We start from the raw sequence: 22,275 nt of genomic DNA, 5'->3' as shown, positions 1-22,275 counted from the left end.
TTGGAATAAAATTTGTGTTATTGATGGTTATGATATGATTACTTCTTACAACTCAACACACATACCATGTATTTATACTAGTACTAAGTCTATCACACACTCCTTCCACTTCCATCTTTCAAAAAAAGTCTATCATACACTAACCAACTAACTAACTCGTACTATCCATAACCAGGTTAACTAACAAGTAACAACCACTAAACTAACTAAATTAACCCAAACTAATAACAAATTAATTAACTCTAATTAGATATTACCAAACTAACACGACTATTAACACTAAACTGAATTAGATCCAACAAAATTACCAAACTAACACAACTATTAACACTAAACTGAATCACATCCAACAAAATCGTCATATGTCCACATTGCTGCAACAGTCGCGACCGCCTTGCGACTTAGTTTCAACCACTGTTAATAGTTGGATGATTGTTTTTACATTTTTTTTCCCTTTTTTGTTAATATCTTAGTTTGATCAATCCAGCGGATTGGAATGGTGTTGTAGAGCTTGCTGTAGAAATATTTGTTGTTGAGGAACTAAATCTGAAATAATTAGTGTGCGTGGTGATAGAGAAGGTACAAACACGAGCCAGTGTTTCGGCTGAGGTGCAGTGTCAAAAAGCTTTCACAATGACAGTGGCACAGGGACCGTGTTTTATTCATGGCTAGCGGCCTCTGAAATCCAAAAGATGCAATACGATACCAATATGATATTAGATAATTTTGACTACGATATGGCTAAAATATATTAACAACTTTCTTAAAATAAAACTCATACAACTTTCTTAAAATAAAACTCATACATGTGAAATACCTGTAACGAATATTCATTGTTCATTCTTCATTTACATATACTTCATCCGATCTCAATTACAAGCAAAAAATCACTGTTTAGATTTAATGAATAACAGATGTATCAATATGCACCCTCTACAAGCATAAATCACCTACTAATTCTCCAGGTTACTGACAAATACTCTAAACTCCCGAAATGGTGTTCCCCCCCGAGTGGTAGTGCGTAGTTGTTAATTGTTATGGAATACTGTACCCTAATTTGCACCAAAGAAATGAAAAGAGTCCCACATCACTCACGGCGCACATGAAAGAGTTTGAGATCTTTAAATAAAGAGGAAGTGCTTCTTGCAATACTGAGTTTTTCTGGAGAGAAGAGAAGGAATTTTTTTTTAGGTGGACCAAATGGCTTTTAATAACCAAAGTGAATTCAACAGTTAAGGAAGTTTTTTAAGAACTAATGTTTTGGTAGCCAAAGCTATTATCAAGTTTGGTTCTCGGGTTACCCGATGCATCAGACCGGTCCAGCTATGACAAATTCAAAAATAGTACAGTAAGATAACATGGTTCCACTATCTCAATATAAGTTACTTTAAGTTAAGTTTGTATAAGAAAAAGAAAGAATTACTCTCCAAAATCAACATTCACTAGTGTGGGAAATATAAATTACAAGAACAGAAAAAAGATATGGTTAATAAATATCATGATATACTAGAAAAAACGAATTATACTTCGTTGGTGTTGAAAAACGACATTGAAAACTAACATTGTTGGTTGAGCTATCACAGCAATACTCTAAAATGTGGATTATACACAACTGCCAAGAAACTCATATTCCGCTAAGATGACAATGAACTTGAATACACAACATTAGCAGTAAACACAAACTTTAAAGGAATGGAATCAAAAATACTGAAGAGCTAACACTAACATTTTGAACTACAATGTGTGCATAAAAGTTGCTTGTTCGAATCATCTACTGCAATACTTTGTTTCCATGAGCGTTTCATTAACAACGTCAAAGATTGATTAGCTGAGCAGTAATAAGAGTAAGCAACACTTCACATAAATACACAGTGGGACAAATCGATATGCATCATAATTATTTGTTGGTATCATCTTTCCACATACTTCTTTTCCACAGGCCTTTTGATATCAAAGTTCAAAACTTGATTAGCTCAGCAGTAGTCACGGTAAAATAGTCAGAAACATAGTCAACAGCAAGGATGACCTAAATGAAATTCATAATTTTTCGAAAAAATGCATTGAACCAAATTGTATGGCTAATTAAGCTTTCGAATTGCCAAAGACGAGGTAGTGCAATATCAAGCCTACATGCTAGCATTACAAAAACATTGACAACTAAAAACCATGTCTCTGCTAAGGTATGCTGCAAGGCTAGTACAGTATCAACCCAATTAATTCAAAATTAGTAGATGTACCCATAAACCCCAACATCATATAAACAACAAAATCAATTAGACACAAAAAAACAATAAAAAGAATCTACCCTCAACAAGATCAATGATTAAAACTATGCTCTATCTCAAAACAGTAAATTAAAGTTCAAGCTTGGATTTTTTCCAATTTAGGGGCCTGATTGATACCGGAAGGTAACTATATAGAGATTCAGCGTTATTTGGTTTGCTAACATTTGAGTAATATGGAAAGGCTGTAACGAAACAACATTTAGGAACAACAATGGATCTGCATAAGACATTCAACTACTGTCTTAGAAGTGGTCAAATAGCAAAGTGCTTGGTTTTAATTATCCTATCAATCAATGGATTTTATACCCAGAGTTACTTAGGAGTTTCTAATAGCAGATTGGGGTAGGGTTGTGCTGTCCTGAGATAATCAAGATATCTGTTTTATTTTATTTTTGACTGTGCATCTTAATGAATTCAATCTTGGAGTAGCTGTGGGTATTAGGTGCTTCATAGTTGAGTCTCTATTGCCGTCGTTCAGCTCTATCCGACTTATGTTAATCTGCTTATTTTAGTTTTGCATCTCTGTTGCAGTTTATTAGCAGAGGGGTTATTGTTGTTAAGTTTCAGGACGTAGGGATTCGAAATTGCAATGGGGTTGGTTGTTTTGCAATCTGGACCTGCTTTGTACTTGGCATACCTTACGCCCTTTTCTCATCAATAAACTTTAATTTTGGCATTTAAAAAAAATCTAACCCAGAATTAACACCTATTGTAAGACTCGGGCATAACTTGCTTTTCAACTGGTGGGATAGGGTATTCAAGTCCCATAAGATAATCCACACATGTCATGCAAATAATTAAATGCATAAATAAAATAGACTACCATTATCTGAATAGTGCTTTAGAAGATCATCCATATGAGGGCTGTGCCTGCAGCTTTTAAGCAAGTTCATGTTTTGTTCTGGCCATGGCATGGCAAGTGTGAGTTCTAAGCACACCTGAGATATCCAATACTATTGGAAAGCATATAAACAATCACAACAAACAGAGGTCAGAAATTTCTCATCTCTGAAATAATTATTGGTAGAAGTTACCAATCAATTTGCAGAGAGAACAAGAGGCAAACCTAGCATCATATTTAGCCATTGAAAGCAAGGCATGCAAGCCTCCTACACTGGCCCTGGAAAATGATTTTGATTCTCGTCAATAAAAATTAATAATCAATGGTTGAAAAAATAAAGTCGACTGAATAATACTAAGCAATATTTTAGATCAAGTTGTAAAGCAGTAACTATAATACATGAAGTTGTTCATCACAACTTGGCAATTAAATGTTACATAGCATCAAAAAGTAATTGAATAAACAATCAAATGAATCTCTCATATCTCTTTGAAGGTATGGAAGCTCATCTTATATATTGGGCATTGTAACCTGATATGCTCATATTGAGTGCGGCATCATAATTTCTAGAACAAACTGAATAGTAAAACCTTAATCTTGTTCAGAACCTAATAATGCTACTGTACATGGGTTTTCAAAAATGGAAAATTGAATGGCAACCTCCCCTATGTAAACATTCTAAAAATTCTGACCAGAAAAAACCAAATTCTTTATCCCCATCAAATGTTCATCGTTTGAGATATTGAGTGAAATACGAAGATTAGTCAATAATTCCTCTTTTTCCCAACTTAAAGGACCGGAAGCATACATCACCGCTAAGGTACAGAGATAAGCATTCAACTCTAACCTATGAATTCTTTCTGCTACAGCCTCTTTAGAGAGGTCTTCAACATCTAGTGATTCTGCAACAATGCAAAGGGTATCGTCATCACTTTGGCAAGGACCAGCAAACATATCACTTTGAATTTCATCGAAATCTTCAACATATTCTGCATCACTGCAAAGGGAATCGTCATCTTCAGGACCTGCTAACGTATTATTAAAAGAATTATTTGCACTGTCACCTATAACACTACAGCTGCCAACTGAACTCAGATTACTATAAGAATAACCTGGTTCTTCAATGGTTTCAGCAACGTGCGTTGTAACAGCGCTAAGTTTCTCCTTCCTCGATTCATACAATTGATTTGTACAATTAGTGACGGAATAATGCATATATTTTTCACCCATATTATTATTATGTGGGTAAGCAATAGCATCTACCTTTTCCATCATCGCAACAGCCCTCTTTTTCCTCGGATATTCGTCGAAACGAGATGAGCCATGAAGCGACACTCTTTTCATCATCTTTTCCGGATAAACTATGCCGATACCTGATTCAAGCACAAGAAATTGGAATGAGTTTCTATTAAAAATAATTTCATCAAATTAATTCTATAATTGCCACCACGACAGAAAATTAAAAATAAAAAAAAAAATAATCATATGCTACTTTAACAGATACAATACGAATGGGAAAACAAATAAAAATTGCAAAAATCGTGAATTCATAAAAGTAAATAGAACGAATCAAAAAAAAAAAAAGTGAAATCAATTAAAGTTTATAAGAATATTGATGCTACTGACCTTTGTCGACGACGATTGCCGGTTTGATTAAGCTTAAATCTTCGGATTTTTACTAATTCGAAAGGAATGAGTCTTGAATCGCCGAGCGAATTATGATTTAGGGTTACCGGAATTTCAAGAAAGTGAATAACAGAATAATTCGGTTCAGAATCAACGGGAAATATATACTATACTGTAATAACTATGGGCCGTTTCGTGTATATTCAGGCCCGTTTTGTCGTTAGAGACATGCTTAAATAAATAAAATATCAATTACGTAAAATAAATAAATAAAATATCAATTTTAAATTCCGAAACTATATCTTTTTATAGATAAATAAATAACATATTATTATATTTCCCCTAAAAAAACATATTATTTTTCTTCTAATACATCATAATTTGGGTATTTGACTTCTATTGTGTGCTTTAAGGTATCCACATTGCTTATGTCGATTGGTTTCACTATAAAGTTAATCCTCGAGTTGACAACGAAATATATGAGAATGGGTCAAGAATCGAACTGTTTTTCCTTGTGCGATATTAGTTTTGTATTATATATTTTACGTAAACCAGCTAATTGTATGTACATATCTAGTGCAGTATATATTTCACGTAAACCGACTAATGGTATATACATATCTAGTGATGATGAAAGGTTTACAACAAATTGATGCCTAACAAAGAGACACTTAAAGGTGTCCTAGGTGCAATAATCAATTAGAATTTATAATGCATATGATGGGTGGTTATGAAATTGCTATGAAGTTATGCAATAAAGTCACTAAACAAGACTATTGGAGCAAATTTTGTAGTCTTGGAAGCTCTGTTTAACTGGAATTTTACTGCAATAGATATTGGAGTGGGAGATGTTGATTGGTTTACTACTTTTTACGGTGGCAATTGATGTTGTTTGGAGGGAAGAAATCAACTCATCTTCTCAAAAAAAATATGTATTGATGATCATCTTTGGGTCAAAATTAATCAAAACTCTCAATTGATTGATAAAGAATTGCTTCATTATTCAGAGTTAATTGAGGATCACAGAAGACTAAAGGACATTGGTTGGTCTCCTCCTCCTCCAAATATGTTTAAGGTCAATGTGGATGGATCTTATAACATAAATTATGATATTTCAGCTTGAGGTTGTCTAATACAAGACGTTAAATATCATCTAATCAAAGAATTTGTCTGTAATCTGGGAGGTTGTACTGATTCCATGATGAACTGTGTACGATTATGATCAGAGTCAAATGCACTCGTGAAATTAATCTTCAGATTATTATTTTCAAAATTGATTATGATGTTGATACTAGTATGATCCATGTCCGTACAACAAGATCGAAAAACTTAAAATCGCAATTGAAATCGAAGGATTTTACTTAATTAGTTTTATAAGATCGAAAGGGAATATAGCAAGAATATTTATCTCGATCAATCACATTTTTTTCGAAGCAAACTCTCACACATACCATCTTATTCTTACTAGTTGGGGCATGAAAGTCACTTTAACTATTGAGACTTTTAAATTAGTTTTTCCTTTTTTAGGCATTTTAACTCATAAGGATAAATTGCCTTGTCTAATTGCTTAATTTCTCGCATCTTTTATAAATAAATAAAAAATGAAATTTTTATTTTAGAGTGAGATATTAACCATATTTTTAAATATATAGCTCAGATGTACTCGTGAGTTCAACTCAATTGATATGGACAATACATAAAATATGCAAGGTTTAGAGTTCAAACCGTGACCGCCACAAAAAATAATAATACATAGCTCAGATTAAAACCTACATTATGGAGTAAGACAATGTTCTCACGTGCATAAACCAAATTCAACCCCGATTTGTTAAAAAAAAAACTTTGCTAAACCTAGTGAAGGCCACGAGAACTGTTATCAATGATTCGCATACCAACTGACTAATCCAGTTATGATAACATTGATAAAAAAAAAAAAAAATGGAAAGACAATGTTCTCATGTGCATAAACCAAATTCAACCCTTTGTTAAAAAAAAAAAAAAAAAAAACTTTGCTAAACCATGAAGGCCACAAGAACTATTATCAATGATTCGCATATTTACCAACTGACTAATCGAATTATGATAACATTGATAAAAACATTAAGTTTTTTTTTTTTAAACATAACTCAAAGTTCAAAAGTACTTAGTCGAGTATAAAAAGATGGCTCGATTATTATTTCACAAATTCTGAAATTACACTCTCCAACACCATCTATGATTCTCTGGTAAACTAACACTATTAAGTATTTTTGTATTCTTATAGCATGGCCCTTTCTAGAAGTTTTTTTTTAAGAAACCAAATAAACCCATCGAAGATCTTTTTTGAAAGATAACAAATAACATTGTCAAGACACCAATTTAAACAACACAGTTGAATTCATAGAAAGAAGAAATTATGAATTATTTTCTAAAATTACTTTTTATTATCCGTATGAATAATATAAATTACCAAGAATTGAAGAAGAAAAAATAGAGCGGTGCATGGTCAAAAGTATAATAAGAATTATACGAAAAAAAATAAAGTATAATAGAAAAACAAAATAAATATTTCATTGATATTGTATAAAATTATATCTTGATTCATATCAATAAAAATCAAGAGGTGGAAAAATTCCAAAATATAAAATAGACAGCAAATAAAGTTTTTTTTTAAGCAATATTTTATATTGTATCTCATAGCTCTTTGAAGGTATGGAAACCACCTTATAATATCTTCTTGTATATCCTTATTTATTTATTAAATAAATTTTGTTACGTCTGCAACAACTTAACCTAATTTTTTCCCGCTCATTTGCTTTATTAGGTTTGCAATTATTTAACCTAACAAATTTCATCTAAAAAAATGCATTGCACATCAATTTCATTCCTATCCACTTGCTTTTTTTTTGAAGAAAATATTTTCTACCATATCAATGATCTTGCAGGTTAAAGATTATTTGTTGATTATTTTAGCCCTAATTTTAACCTAAACCCTAATGTTTGGATTTACTGTTTTAACCCTAATGTTGTTTTAACCCTAATGCTTATTTTCAAATATAACATTATCTGCTTCTTACTTTTTCTCCTTGATCTTAAACAACTTCTCTTCTTATATATCTTCTTATATATAAAAGTTAACCCGAGTAATTATTTTAGCCCTAATTTTAACCTAAGCCCTAATGCTTGGATTTACTGTTTTAACCCTAATGCTTATTTTCAAATATAACCTTATCTGCTTCTTACTCTTTCTCCTTGATCTTAAACAACTTCTCTTCTTATCTTCTTATATATAAAAGTTAACACGGGTGATTATTTTAGCCCTAATTTTAACCTAAACCCTAATTCTTGGATTTACTATTTTAACCCTAATGCTTATTTTCAAATATAATCTTATCTGCTTCTTACTCTTTCTCCTTGATCTTAAACAACTTCTCTTCTTATATATCTTCTTATCTTCTTATATATAAAAGTTAACCTGGGTGATTATTTTAGCCCTAAACCCTAATGCTTGGATTTACTGTTTTAACCCTAATGCTTATTTTCAAATATAACCTTATTTGCTTCTTACTCTTTCTCCTTGATCTTAAACAACTTCTTCCTACTCTTTCTCTTAATTCTACTCACCAACACTCTATAATTGCTTGATGAATGTTTAGCAGTCCTATTAGTATTAACCGATACTGATTTCTATTTTTAATTTCTATTTTTAATTTTCGTTACAAACATTACAAACAGATTATAAGACAAGGGTTTCACACATATATGCTAAAATGTCACTACAATTTGTTTAATTCTTTTATTTCCAATACTGTCAACAATAGTAATTTGTTTTTTACGGTATGTATATATGCTAATTCCCTTTCTTTTCTTTTTTTTTTAAACAAACTACTAACGTAACCAAACACGAGACTCCTTCACATCAGAATTACTTCCTCTCCTCTTACTTGCACTTATTCTTCACTGGTTTCTTTCAATCCCTTTCAATATTTTGTAGGTCCTTTGGTGAAAAACCCTGAGACTCAAATACAGATCATATATCGTTGAATATGACATTGATGTTGTATGTGTTTGCTGCGAAATATACCTATTCTTAATTATTTGCATTCTATTTTATCAATGTTTGTACTGTTTCAATTTTATCAACGTTTGTGATGTTTTTGTTTGTTATTTATCAAGTTTGAAGTATTGGTCGACAGAGTAAACGGAGCATTTTTCCTCACAAAGGGATGGAAAGAAATTCGTGACTTTTACGGAATCAGTCTTGGTGCCTGGATTACCTTGGTTTTTGTGGGTGACGGGCAATTTGATATACTATTGACTGATAGGTTTCACAAGAGTATCCCCTACCCCGTTTTTGATCCCCCTATGCATTTCCTTCTTGACAAGATGAATCTGCAAGCAACTTTCGATGACTATCTCCCCCCAATAACATCTCTTCTCGCTTAGTCTGGATGGTGTTGCGCCAGACAATTCAAATGTTCAGATGGTAACTATTACATTAATCTTTCGTGAGTCCGTAAAGGTTTAATCCGTAACACATTTGATGAAATTGTTTGTCGCAAATGTCTGCAGGATGTACCAGAGGTTGAGGACTCATGCAGCAATACATGTGTGGTTGAAACACCAACCATCAAAACAGGTGCTAAGAGGTCCTATAATAGCATTGACTCTGTGGCTGTTGATGATGGTGAAGCTGGCCAGGCGTTGGCCACAAAACCTACCAGATTTGTTCGTGTCAAAATTGAGCCTAAGGACGACAAAGATGTTTAGCTTGCTCGAATGCTGTAGCCGTTTGCTTTGTTATCGAATTCCTTCAATCTGCATAAATCAGACATTTAATAATCCGTGTTTGGTTCAGTCTTTGAAAAATGTTGGTGTCTACCTACTGTCTCCTGTTTTTTCACATGGATAATTGTATGTCGCAATATCGAGGGTTACTTCAAGGGATGGTTTAAAGATGTTGATCAATGATGAGGACGGCCAAGATACTGATGTGACATCAAATGTGGTCTACATAGAAGTTTTCCGTAATGTTCACTTTGTTTTGTAGTATTGTTGTTATTGCATATTGGTACTATTTTTATGTTGACAGACGTTGGATTTTCTTTTCTTCAATAAACTATGTCATTAAATTTATATGTTATGTTGCCGTAACAGGGTCGATGTCGTGGAAATTGTTTAATATGGTACATTACAAAGGTTTCTGGCAATTTATTTTATGAATTGAATTATACTATTTTTTCGATTCAAGTAAAATGTTTACTTTCATATTTGCGTAATATTTGTTCTTACGTATGATCCGTGCGTTAGCACAGATGGTCTAGTTGAAGGAAAAAAAAAAGCAGCAAATAAGATCTCAAAATCCTAAAAAGGGATATATAAAATAAAAAGCACCGTAATTTGATAATTAATATGTTCATATTGAGTGTGGCATCATAATTTCTAGAACAGAATGAATAGTAAAAATATAATCTTGTTCAGAACCAAATAACTTCAAAATTAAAAACTCCGACCAGACGAAACTAGGTTCTTTATCCCCTTCAAATGTTCATCAATTGAGATATTGAGCAAAAGACGAAGATTAGTCAATACTTCTTCTTTTTTCCAAGTTAAAGGACCAGCAGCATACATTGCTTGTAAGGTACGTAGATAAGCATCCAATTCTAACCTACGGGTTCTCTCTGCTACAACCTCTTCTGACAAGTATTCAACATCCAATATTTCTACATCACTGCAAAGGGTATCTTTATCACTTTGACAAGGACTTGTCAACATCTTGTATCTGTTTGAAATCAAATTCTTGATCAACTTCACGACTCTAGACTTGGTTGGTCCCTGGATCAAGCAAAAGCAAATATAACAAGGGTACGCAAGAAGATTTGTGTGTGTTTGCAACCCAACCCAAATATTTCAACCATTAATAATTTTCATAACAATAAAATAGCATATTAGCCACCCCCTGGAGCTGCTGAAAGAGATGACATGAACGAAAACAGTAGAAAGTACAATGGATCATGAAGAGAAGGAGATAACAAATTAAAACTCACAAAAGTAAATACAACGACTACTGAAAGAGATGACATAAAAACAGTTGAAAATAAATAAATTGTGAAGAAGATCGGTGCAACTGACCTTTATCGACAATGTTTTTCGGTTGATAAAAACTTATAATCGTTGGATTAGTCGCTTAGGTGTGAGTATTAGGGTTTGCACGAAGCAAAAAATAAATACTATAACCTACGTCTCATGGGCCTCTAGTGTAGTATATTCAAGCCCGTTTATTAGCATTTACTCTAAGAAATATATAAATAAATTTGTAATCTTTTTTTTTTTTTGGTCTTAGATAGTGGTAATCCACCGAAAATAAACTCACACACAATTTTTTTTTTTGGTCTTAGATAGTGGTAATCCACCGAAAATAAACTCACACACAAGTGGTAATCCACCGAAAATAAACTCACACAATTTTTTTTTTTTGGTCTATTTTGGTCTTAGATAGTGGTAATCCACCGAAAATAAACTCACACACAACTGTGAGGTCCTGGATTCGAACCCGAGTCACGACGTCCGGCCTTGCAATTTCGGCATTTGCCAATTGAGCTAGGACTTCTAGACAAATAAATTTGTAATCTATTTTATCCTTCAAAAAAAAATTGTAATCTATTTTGAGGAAAAATAAATTTTTAATCTTTAATATTCCCAATTGAAGTTTAGACGTAAAAAAATTATTATATACATATTTTACAAAAAACGTGGTGTTTTAGTTATTATATAGCCCTCGTAAAAAAAATATTATTATATTAAAGGACTAGATTATGTTGTTATTTGGACTAAATTTTTAGGGTTCATTTGATGATCAATATCAGGTAGACATGATGAGAATAACCTAGTTGGATAAAAATTTGTCATATTTTGTGTTAAGTGTGTACCCGATAAGAAATTAAATAACATATAAACAATTATTTTCCTTCAAAAAAAAATATTAACAATTATTTTGATGGTACTTTAAGTCTAACCATTTTCTAATAAACAAGCAACGAGAGAGAATTGATGAGCTTCGCAACTCTTTAAATGATGGTAGCAATTCCCAATCGGAAAGTATGCAGAAAAATCTCGCTTCTTTACTCTTGCAAGAAGAAACTTATTGGTGTCAACGTTCGAAAATCTTTTGGTTAGCGGATGGCGACAAAAATAGTAAATTTTTCCATTCATCCGCCACAACAAGGAAAAGGAAGAATACAATTAAGAAACTGCGTGACTATTCAGGCAACTTGGTCACATCACATGATGATCTTTGTGCCCTTGTTCGTGACTACTTCTGTAACACCCCGTTTTCCCAACGTAAAAATTTCATAATTAAAAATCAGAGTAATTCAACTTTAAACGGAATGCTACACTTCTTAAAAAAATTCATAAACTGAATAAATAACAATTTATTCTTCAAAGATGCTACACAAGCAATTGTTGATTGTGACGATGTGATTTCTCATAAAAAGATGCGCTCTTGGGGATAGTTTATTATGACGGAACGAAAGAGTTTAGGTTATTAAAATTCCTCAAACATGACAAAATTAAAGGCTGAACCGACAAAATTAAAGAAGAAAGAAGACGTGGCATAAACAATAACCATGGTTTTATGTAAACGGTTCTTGGCTAAAAAGACACAACTTAATCAAATTGGTCAAAAGTCTTTCAAAATCAAATATGAGAGGATAGCAACTTTCGTTGGATTTGCACGATTTCATGTTTCGTGCATGTGTGCATTTTCCTTTTGAATAATTCAAAATCGGAAAGGCACAACATTATTGATCTCGCCCATGATTGAATCTTTGCCATAAGTGTATAGTCGAATCCTTTCAATAAAAAAAGTCAAGTCACAATTGGTTTTAACAGAATGGAAAGAAAGAAAAAAAAAAAGCACGTGTAAAATGGTGTATAAGAGAGGGAAAGGCGCGAAAAGCACGATGACATATTCTTCTCTGTCTGTTCTCATCTCTAGATTCTCTTTAATTCTCTGTTTCCTTACTGTACTCATTCTAGCTTATACAGTTATGAAACTTATCTTACTTCAACAATTCAATAAAGCAGTTCTAGGGATTCCACACAAAGATCATCTGATTGTCAGTTCTAGGTACTCATTCTAGCTTATACAGTTATGAAACTTATCTACAACAAAGCAACAGCTATCTAGTACTTATTGTCAGTTGAGCGTGAACATGTCCAATACCTTATACGACATTGTCTGGTGACATAAGTGACGCACACCAAGACTCTGGAATACTTTGTACATTGTACTAAGGATTAAACACCATATGACTTGTTCACTATTTGTACATTGTACTAAGAATTAAACACCATTAGTACAATGCATTATTATATGAAGGGGCCGGGGTTCGAACCCCGGACACCACACTTATTCACCTTATAAGGTGAATTCTAACCACCAGCTACCTGACCCAAAAAGAAAAAAACACCATATGACTTGTTCACTACTTGACGTGAGTGAAGCATAAGATAAAAGTGGTACAATGAAGCATTTGGAGTTGCATCCCACAATCTTGGTTTTTTTCTCTCCTTATAATTAAACTAGATCGTCTATCCGTGCTGCCGCACGGGTCATATACAGTTAAAAACATAACTTGAATAGATATAAAATACCCACAAATTCTTTGACAAAACAATACAATTGAGTTAATGTGAGTTTGAAAAATTACGTTGACTCCGCCATAGGATACCTTAGAAATACATTATCTCAATAAGGCACTTAGTAATACTAAATGTATGCCTTTCACACCAAAGAATATAACATAATACATTTACAATGTCATTAGATTGACTTCCAATACATATATTGACCGATGGGTCTTGAAACAATTATTTTATATAAATCTGCTCACCTAGCTCCCAATTCACCTGCCGACATTCAAAAAAATACAGTTTGAGAAGCATGAGTGTTTATATTAACATATATAAGTAAACATTTAAATGTTTCATCCTGAAATATGCCTATTAAACTCGAACATACCAATGAACGTTATGTGTTTCAAGTGAACAAACGGATTGAGCAGCATGTATCGCAGATCAGTGGGTCGGTAATGTCACCTGGTTTCATATGTACGAAGCGTACATGGCTAATAACATCACATACAGACTGAATTCTCCGGCACAAATACAAGAACAAACAAAGGAATCACTCACAGTACAATATCATTATACTATATACAATTCTGTTAAATCTCAAGTCACAATTTAGCTATCTCCATGCAAAAGTAGCATCTCAGCCACAACAGCAAAACTGATTTTATTTCACACTAAAACTACACATTGCAGAAAAATTCTTTATATACCACATTTGATGTAGTGTTGGTGTAATTACCCTCTTCATCAATCAATGGAATTTTCAGTCTGTTTCTTGATGTAATTATAAATACCAGCATGATAATATAAAGATAATAGAAGATTCACTTTGATAAAAATAACATGATAAACATTGATCCACGTCTTTTTTTTTTGAAATAATCCACATCCTTTCTTGTATTACAAAAAAAAAAAGCATTGATCCACATCAATGATATGATGATAGGAGTCATTTTTTTATGTTTTGGATCAAGTTAAAGATATATTCAATTTCTTCTATAGACTCTATTGGAATGATATAAGATGTGTTCATGAATGTAAGAGAAGTATTGAATATGAAGTAAGAATGGAGATTTATGCTACTTGGAGAATTGGAATATTTATTTTTTAGGCAAGAAAACTCATCATTTCATTAAGAATAAAATCATGAATACAATTTGGTACAATCTCATAAACTTGAGGATTAGTTGTGTATCCACTCAAGCCACTACATCAACTTGCCTCATAGTAAGCTCTACCACAGAGTTTGTAAATACAGTTCAACTCAGATAAATCAGGTGTTGTGGGATGTGGAATTAACATGATCATCTACTATCGTAAAATCTAACTCCAAAACGATGTTATCAGTATTCAACTTGTTGCGGATTCGTTGTGAAAAACTCACACCAATAACAACTTGATGTGTGGAGCAAGGGATAATTAAGCAACCAAAATCAAAGTGTATGGAACAATTAACACAAGCCAAAAGTAGAAAACAACAGCGAGAGAAAAAGGAAGAGGGAACACAAAGAATTTGTTGACCCAGTTCGGTCCAAATTGACCTAGTCTGGGGGAGAGAGCAGCCCTCCGTTCCACTATATGATGAGTAACGTTACAAAGAGGTATTGAGTTACAAGAATCAGTCTCCCGCCTAATTCTACCCAAATCCCAGCCTCTTCCCGTAACCAAGAGACTCAATCCTAATAGTGTTTCCCAAGGTGAATCAACCTTCAAACCCTAGTTTGTTGCCAAGAGACAAACTCTATACAAACCCTAGTTTTGTTGTTGCCTTTCTAAACCCTTGTTTCAGCCCCTCTATCTCTCTTAAAGTAGTCTGATACAAGGCCTATAGTGTTTCCCAAGGTGAATCAACCTTCAAACCCTAGTTTGTTGCCAAGAGACAAACTCTATACAAACCCTAGTTTTGTTGTTGCCTTTCTAAACCCTTGATTCAGCCCCTCTATCTCTCTTAAAGTAGTCTGATACAAGGCCTATATTTATAGTAAAAGTTTTGCTTAAAATTTGGAACAAATCTGCACTGAAAATACGTTTTCTTTATTTCCTTCAGCGTACCATCGTGCCACGTTACGATTCCATCGTGGCACGATTTTTCCAGTGCTTGCATCAGGATCTGCTTTCAACCCATCGTGGCACGTTGCTTCTGCAGAATCCTGATTTTAAGTTAACTCTCACAATTCTCCACCTTGACTTCAAATCAGTGATGATGCCAAACCATCAACCACCATTGCTGCTCTTTCCCTTGTTCCCACTACACCAAGTAGCTCCACAATTTTACACCCTAACTTCTTCAATCATCGGAATGCCTTCCGCCCCTTTGAAGATCCTTATGTCCAAACTACTCAAGGAATTTTAAGTAGTTCCACAAGTACACACCTTAACCTCTTCAGCCATCGGAATGTCTTCCGCCTTCTCGAAGATCCTTGTATCCAAACTACACTAGGAATTTCAGGTAGTTCTACAAGACTACACCATACCTCTTTAATACGAGACATCTCCCGCTTCCTTGAAGATCACCTTGCATCCAATCACCCTTGGACTTTTAGGGTAATTCCACAAGCTGTGCTATACATTCTTCAACCTCCGGAATGCCTTCTGTCTTCATGAAGAAATCCCTTGCTCACCACTAGAGCATAGCACCCAAGGTCCTCCATAGTCGTACCACTCCCGGTGTGTTCAACTCCACCTAAAGCTGAGCTTCCAACCTCTCAACTAGCAAATGAGTACATCCCACTATGTCTTCAACCTTGAACCTCCACCTCAACCGGTAGATCATGAGTATTCTTACCACCGCCTCTCCAGGCTGATGTTGAGTGTTTAACGTCTCTCCAGACGACCACCGCTCTACCAGGCATCACCCCCAAGGTGAGAAACATCACCTTCATCCTCCAAACAGCACACCATCAAAGCACCTGCATCCTCATAACCCTCAGAGACAATTTGTACGGAATTATCATTAATCTCCGGACAATCCTTCTTGAAGTGACCCATCTTGTTACACTTAAAGCATTTAAACTTTGTCTTGTTACTACTCTTTCCCCGGTTACCTCTACCTCCACCATTCCCTCTTGAAACACTTGGGCCTTCCCCGTTTTCATCAACTCTCAAGTCCTTCGACTTAGTCAACTCCTTGGTTCTCAAAGCTGCTTGAACTTCTTCCAAGGTAACAGTGTCTTCTTTTCCATAGAGCATGGTATCTTTAAACGATTCAAAAGATCTAGGTAGAGCACACAACAAGAGTATAGCTTTATCTTCATCCTCAAGATTCACCTCAATATTCTCCAAGTCATCAAGGATTTTGTTGAACTCCGTAAGTTGCTCCATGATGGCCTTTGACTCCACCATCTTGAATGAGTAGAGTTGTTGCTTTAGGAATTGCCGATGAGCCAAAGACTTTGTCATATACAAAGATTCCAACTTTGCCCACATCGATGCCGCGGTTGGTTCCTTTGCTACTTATCTCAAGACTTTATCCCCGAGGCACAAGACAATGGCACTCCTGGCCTTGTCCACCATCTCGGTCTTCTCCGCTCGTGTCATGGTGACCGGTAACGAACCTTCACCCTTCAAAGCTTTCTCACACTTTTGTTGTATCAACACCGCTTCCATCTTTACCTTTCATAACCCAAAATCGTTATCTCCGGTAAACTTCTCAATATCCCACTTCAAACCCATGGTACTTGATTATCCTTTGACCCTTCCCCCACGGTGGGCGCCAATTGTTGCGGATTCGTTGTGAAAAACTCACACCAATAACAACTTGATGTGTGGAGCAAGGGATAATTAAGCAACCAAATTCAAAGTGTATGGAACAATTAACACAAGCCAAAAGTAGAAAACAACAGCGAGAGAAAAAGGAAAAGAGAACACAAAGAATTTGTTGACCCAGTTCGGTCCAAATTGACCTAGTCTGGGGGAGAGAGCAGCCCTTTGTTCCACTATATGATGAGTAACGTTACAAAGAGGTATTGAGTTACAAGAATCAGTCTCCCGCCTAATTCTACCCAAATCCCAGCCTCTTCCCGTAACCAAGAGACTCAATCCTAATAGTGTTTCCCAAGGTGAATCAACCTTCAAACCCTAGTTTGTTGCCAAGAGACAAACTCTATACAAACCCTAGTTTTGTTGTTGCCTTTCTAAACCCTTGTTTCAGCCCCTCTATCTCTCTTAAAGTAGTCTGATACAAGACCTATATTTATAGTAAAAGTTTTGCTTAAAATTTGGAACAAATCTGCACTGAAAATACGTTTTCTTTATTTCCTTCAACGTACCATCGTGCCACATTACGATTCCATCGTGGCACGATTTTTCCAGTGCTTGCATCAGGATCTGCTTTCAACCCATCGTGGCACGTTGCTTCTGCAGAATCCTGATTTTAAGTTAACTCTCACACAACTCATGAATCTGCTTTATAGCATAGTATAAACCATATGCTTCCCCTTTCGTTACACTTATTTTGGATTGGAGTCTAATAGATTTAACTTGAAGAAAATTACCATACACATCACGAAAATTACCATGATTGCAAGTTATGGCTCTATAGCAGCACCACTTACTAAGCTCCACATGTGATAATGATGCTGCAGATTTGAAGAATACATCGTTGAAATCATCTGTCTGCAACCGAACAGCCTCCATTGTGCATTTTTGTGCCCGTGTTGCTGCCATATTGATGTAGAAACATGACTGTCCATAAATAGATACTGAACAAAAGAAAACAAAAGACTTCTTCAATTTTTTGGTGAATTAGGACAGATATAAAACAGATGCACACTTTCAAAACTTTTAGGTGATGCATATCTTTAAAAGCAGAGAGCAATATGAATATGAATGAATCCTAACACATTAGTAATGCACTACATTCAGAAAACATTTGTTAGCATGTGGGAAGGAGGCTTATCAAATATCATACTTTCACCAAGAGTACATATTAGAACTAACTTAAAATTAATTCAATGGAGTAAGAGATCATAATGACTTATCATAACTATACCTGTCCATAAATTATGATAGTAACAATTCCAAAATAGTTCAATGAAAAAAGGAATTGAAGAAAATTGTGAGCAGCAAAGCATGAATGATTGTAGTTTCCCCATAAATGTAAATGAAGAGGACTACGCCAAACGATAAAGTGGGGAATCGAGAGTCATAAGCATTGAAAGAGTAGATAATCAACAACCTAATATTTTGAAAGTGAACAGATTTGTTATTCATTAAAATGTTTAGAAGTCAGTCAATTATCCATTTCTAGAGATCTTTAACTGCAAACTTTTATATGAACACTTGAGTTTTAAAATACTTTACAGAATAAATTGTTCCTATTGTGTATTGAATTAGAAATTTAAATTCTATAGAAATCAAACACAATAACTACAAATAAGTCTACCTAAATTTGATAAAATGAGTGTAAGGGAATAAGAATTAAAATGATCTATCAAACACTTAGAATGAAAAGTGGCTTTCTTAAAAGGGAATGATATGTAACTGATATTTTTTTTTAATCAACAAATATTATTCTCGATAGGTTTGTGTAAGACACACTAACCCGTGGTAAAACCAAGAAAAACGAATACAAACTCGGCACCGTATATATGCGGATCACCTTAACAACAAACAAAAAAACAAACACCAAAAACCTTTAAATAACCACAAAGAGGCACCCCCTAAAGAACTGCATATTTCCACACAAAAAATGAGGCTAAGGTATACATTAAATAGGATACCAGTGAGCTAAAAAACATCATCTAGACCTATAAAACACAACACAAACACATACCCCTGCCTCATGATTCACGAAGAAAAAAAAAAACAAAGGACAAATGCTAGGCATAAAACAAAAGTGCAGCACCCAAAAGCACAAACAACACTACGGTTCCTAATGACAGTAATCATAAACCTGCTACCTAAAAACCAGCAGCCTCATGTAGCCAACCTTGAGGCACCAAAACAAACATGCTGCCCCTCGAGGGCACACCGCAAAAGACAGAAACCACTTCGACAAAGTCTACTGAAACTACCACTATTTTCTCAAGAGACAATTGTTCGGGGTTCCAACACCATTCATAGTACAAACAATGGTAGATGCACTATATGCACACAAAGCAGACATAGAAACTGCAACAGCAAAAACTCTTGCCCAAACCACAACAATGCAATGAAAGGCGTAGAAATAGTCATGAAATTTTTTGTCGATGCACTTTGAATCAGCCATCACATATTAGAGCACACAACATGACCAAATCAAAGCGCTTAATTACCAAAACAAATCTTTCGCATGGAATATGTATTCAATTCTCACATCAATATAGCAACAATGAGTCAAATAGACTTCTACAAAAAGAAAAAGATAAAAATTTAAAACATTCTTAAATGAACTAATTGACACACATTCTGCTTCCAAACAATGCCCTTCACTTCTGTAAAAAAAAAAAAAACAATGTCCTTCAGAGCAAAGATACGAAGAAGGAGCAAGCGAAGGAAACTGTAAAGTTAAAAAGTTGTTGACATGTGATCAAAATCATTGAGTATTTACCATGATTTACAAATTAACAATAGCTTGTATACAATGTCTTATAATTTGACAAAAAGAATATTCTGGAAACAAAAAGAAACAAACCTGTTTTTACAAAGACAGCCCCAAACAATTTCTCAATCTAATGAGGAATGTTATTTATAAGATCTGAAAAGAAAGAAAAAATAACAAATCAGCAAGAACAGACAAAACCAAACAAACATAAATGATTCGGCTGCTCTCAAGAATGATATGATACGATATGAGTAGCAGATCTAAGCGTTACCTCAACTTTCGAATCCGAATCGTCGTCGAAATGCTCAGCAATTACATCATTCATTGGAGAAGGGTAACCCATCATCATCATAACAGGTTTGCCTCGTTGTAGCTGCCGCAACTCATAACTATGGACCAACCGCTGAGTTCACCACCACCACCTTGGAAAAAACGCTTGTCCTAGCAACATCTTTCTCTAGTAACATTGATAGAATGTGATGAATAATTATTTTCGGCAGGCTTGATAATCGATCTTCCTCAAGCTCCATCTATGTTCTGAAATCAACAACTTATGAATTGTGTTAAATAAGTCATATTTCATATTCTCAATGTATGTGAATCAAAACAGTTTATTAAGGTTAGTTAGAAAGGGCTAAAGCGAATCAATTTACTTTTACTTGGATGGATCAAAGAGAGATTAAGAACAAAATTCAATCACTGATTTTCCATATCCAAAACTAAAACCTTTTGAAAGAATTTAGTATCCCTGAAAACTATTCACACTTGACCACTAAACACAAAGAACACCAACTGAGAAACACAAATGCAGTCACCACGACACATACTTAATCAAAATGGGATTGGAAACAAACATAATTAGCAAATAAACTATGCTGATTTTTGTAAATCAATTATCACTATAAGAAAGATGAATTTCTAGTTTGAGAGATAATATTGCACGATGAATGATAGTGCTAATGGCGGAAACAGGTAAACTCTAATTGCTTTAACAAACCAGAAGTAGCAAATAGAAGCAGTAATCAATATGGTTAAGCTGAAGTATTAAAAGAAGCTCATTGATGTATGAACTGTGGCAAATGAGAAGTAGGTGATCTCAGAATATTATTTGAGCAATCAAATGTGATCCAAATGCTACCAAATTAAACACTATGAATCCCAACATACCTATACACATATACACAATTTTAGATTTGAAAGAAACATCACAAAAATTTTACATAGAGTTATTAGTCTAATGGATTTTAAAAAGTAAGAATGGCCGAACTAAGAATCCCTTAAGTTCTCATTGTTATTGAGAGAATATATAATATGTTAGTACAAAAAATTAAAAAAATTTAATATAGAGTTATTTTAAAACCCTCAATCAGATAACAGAGAGTTTAAAACCCAACACCAACATTCAAAATTATGGTAATTTTTTAACAGTACAGTAGGCCAGTAGTTTAATTCATACAATTTCAATACTAAGAATCATGAAGGTGCTCAAGTTGCAACCAGAAGCAATATAAATAGGAAGAAGAAGAAAAAATGTCGTTGTGTGTAATCTAGAAATGACGTGAATATGCAAAATAAAAATGGAAAACAAACAGATAAAATGATTATAAAATGAAAGCTATGAACGCAAATCGACAACGATGAGAAGTAATATTGTTACCTGCTGCAATCTGTGCTGGAGGTAAAAAACCGAATTTTTCACTTTCGTGCGGTATTTGAGAAGAGAAGTGAGAAACCCCTTTTTGCTTCTCTGTGTCTGTATCAGGTTCGCTCGTTGTTACCGACTCGTTGAGGTTTCCTAGCTATTACATCGTGATAGGTTGCCATGGATTGTTCCGACGCATTCTCATATAGGAAGGATTAGCGTTTGTGTTTCAGTATAGGAAGGATTCAAAATTGAACCTTTTTGACTCAGTGATGGAGGAGAATAAAAAAAAATGGGGTGAGAATCTGAAATAGCTAATGGTGAAGGACGGTTGAGAATCGTTAATCCATCAGAAGGACTGGAAAAGTTGTCGTTGGTGGCGACGCCGGTGGTTTGGAAGATCGGCAGTTCCGTTTGAGCGTCGGTAGGTGGTGTGAAGAAGCCGAAACAGTTTTGGATGAAGAGGAGGCAGTGAAGGAGTGTGTTTGGGTGGAGTGTGAAGAAGAGGGAAATTATCATTTGAAATAAGCAACATAGATTAATCTAACGGCTGGAACGATTTGGAGCCAAAAAATTAGGATTAGGGTTAGGGAATTAGGGTAAGCATGTTTGCTAGGATTATATATAAAGGATGGCCAAAACCAAGATCTTCAGCTATATGTTTAGCTTGCATAAATAAATCAATTAATTCCTTTATTTGTCAAAATAGTCGGTTAATTACCTATTGTCAACTGATTAGTTG

General features: G+C 34.3%; 1 protein-coding gene across 12 annotated transcripts; it reads right to left on the bottom strand.

Moving 5' to 3' along the window:
* Positions 1-4,888, bottom strand: LOC146942519 (uncharacterized). Of its 12 annotated transcripts, XR_015032754.1 has the most exons (7): positions 4,753-4,888; positions 4,239-4,499; positions 3,974-4,151; positions 3,352-3,405; positions 3,109-3,238; positions 818-1,323; positions 1-678 (listed from the first exon to the last, which is right to left on the bottom strand). XR_015032754.1 is itself a non-coding variant. In XM_085756533.1 (6 exons), exons 2-6 carry the CDS (start codon positions 4,471-4,473, stop codon positions 3,214-3,216), a joined length of 393 nt encoding a protein of 130 aa, XP_085612659.1. In that variant the 5' UTR covers positions 4,474-4,499; positions 4,753-4,888; the 3' UTR covers positions 1,484-3,213. The 12 variants fall into 12 exon arrangements, 8 of the variants coding, with proteins under 8 accessions (XP_085612659.1, XP_085612654.1, XP_085612655.1 ...); XR_015032755.1 differs by lacking the exon at positions 818-1,323; XR_015032752.1 differs by lacking the exons at positions 1-678; positions 818-1,323 and adding an exon at positions 1,484-1,941 and having other exon boundaries at positions 3,974-4,154.
* Between the last annotated feature and the right edge of the window lie 17,387 nt (positions 4,889-22,275).

This window comes from Medicago sativa, chromosome 3 (assembly GCF_051527215.1).
Source record: "Medicago sativa cultivar Bolivia chromosome 3, Bolivia_mono, whole genome shotgun sequence".
Lineage (NCBI taxonomy): Eukaryota > Viridiplantae > Streptophyta > Magnoliopsida > Fabales > Fabaceae > Medicago > Medicago sativa.
The sequence above is the reverse complement of the archived record's forward strand: the minus strand, read 5'-3'. Positions and strand labels throughout refer to the sequence as shown.

Excerpts from the sequence above, each read along its gene's own strand:
- LOC146942519 (XM_085756525.1), bottom strand. The coding sequence starts at position 4,473 with ATGATGAAAAGAGTGTCGCTTCATGGCTCATCTCGTTTCGACGAATAT.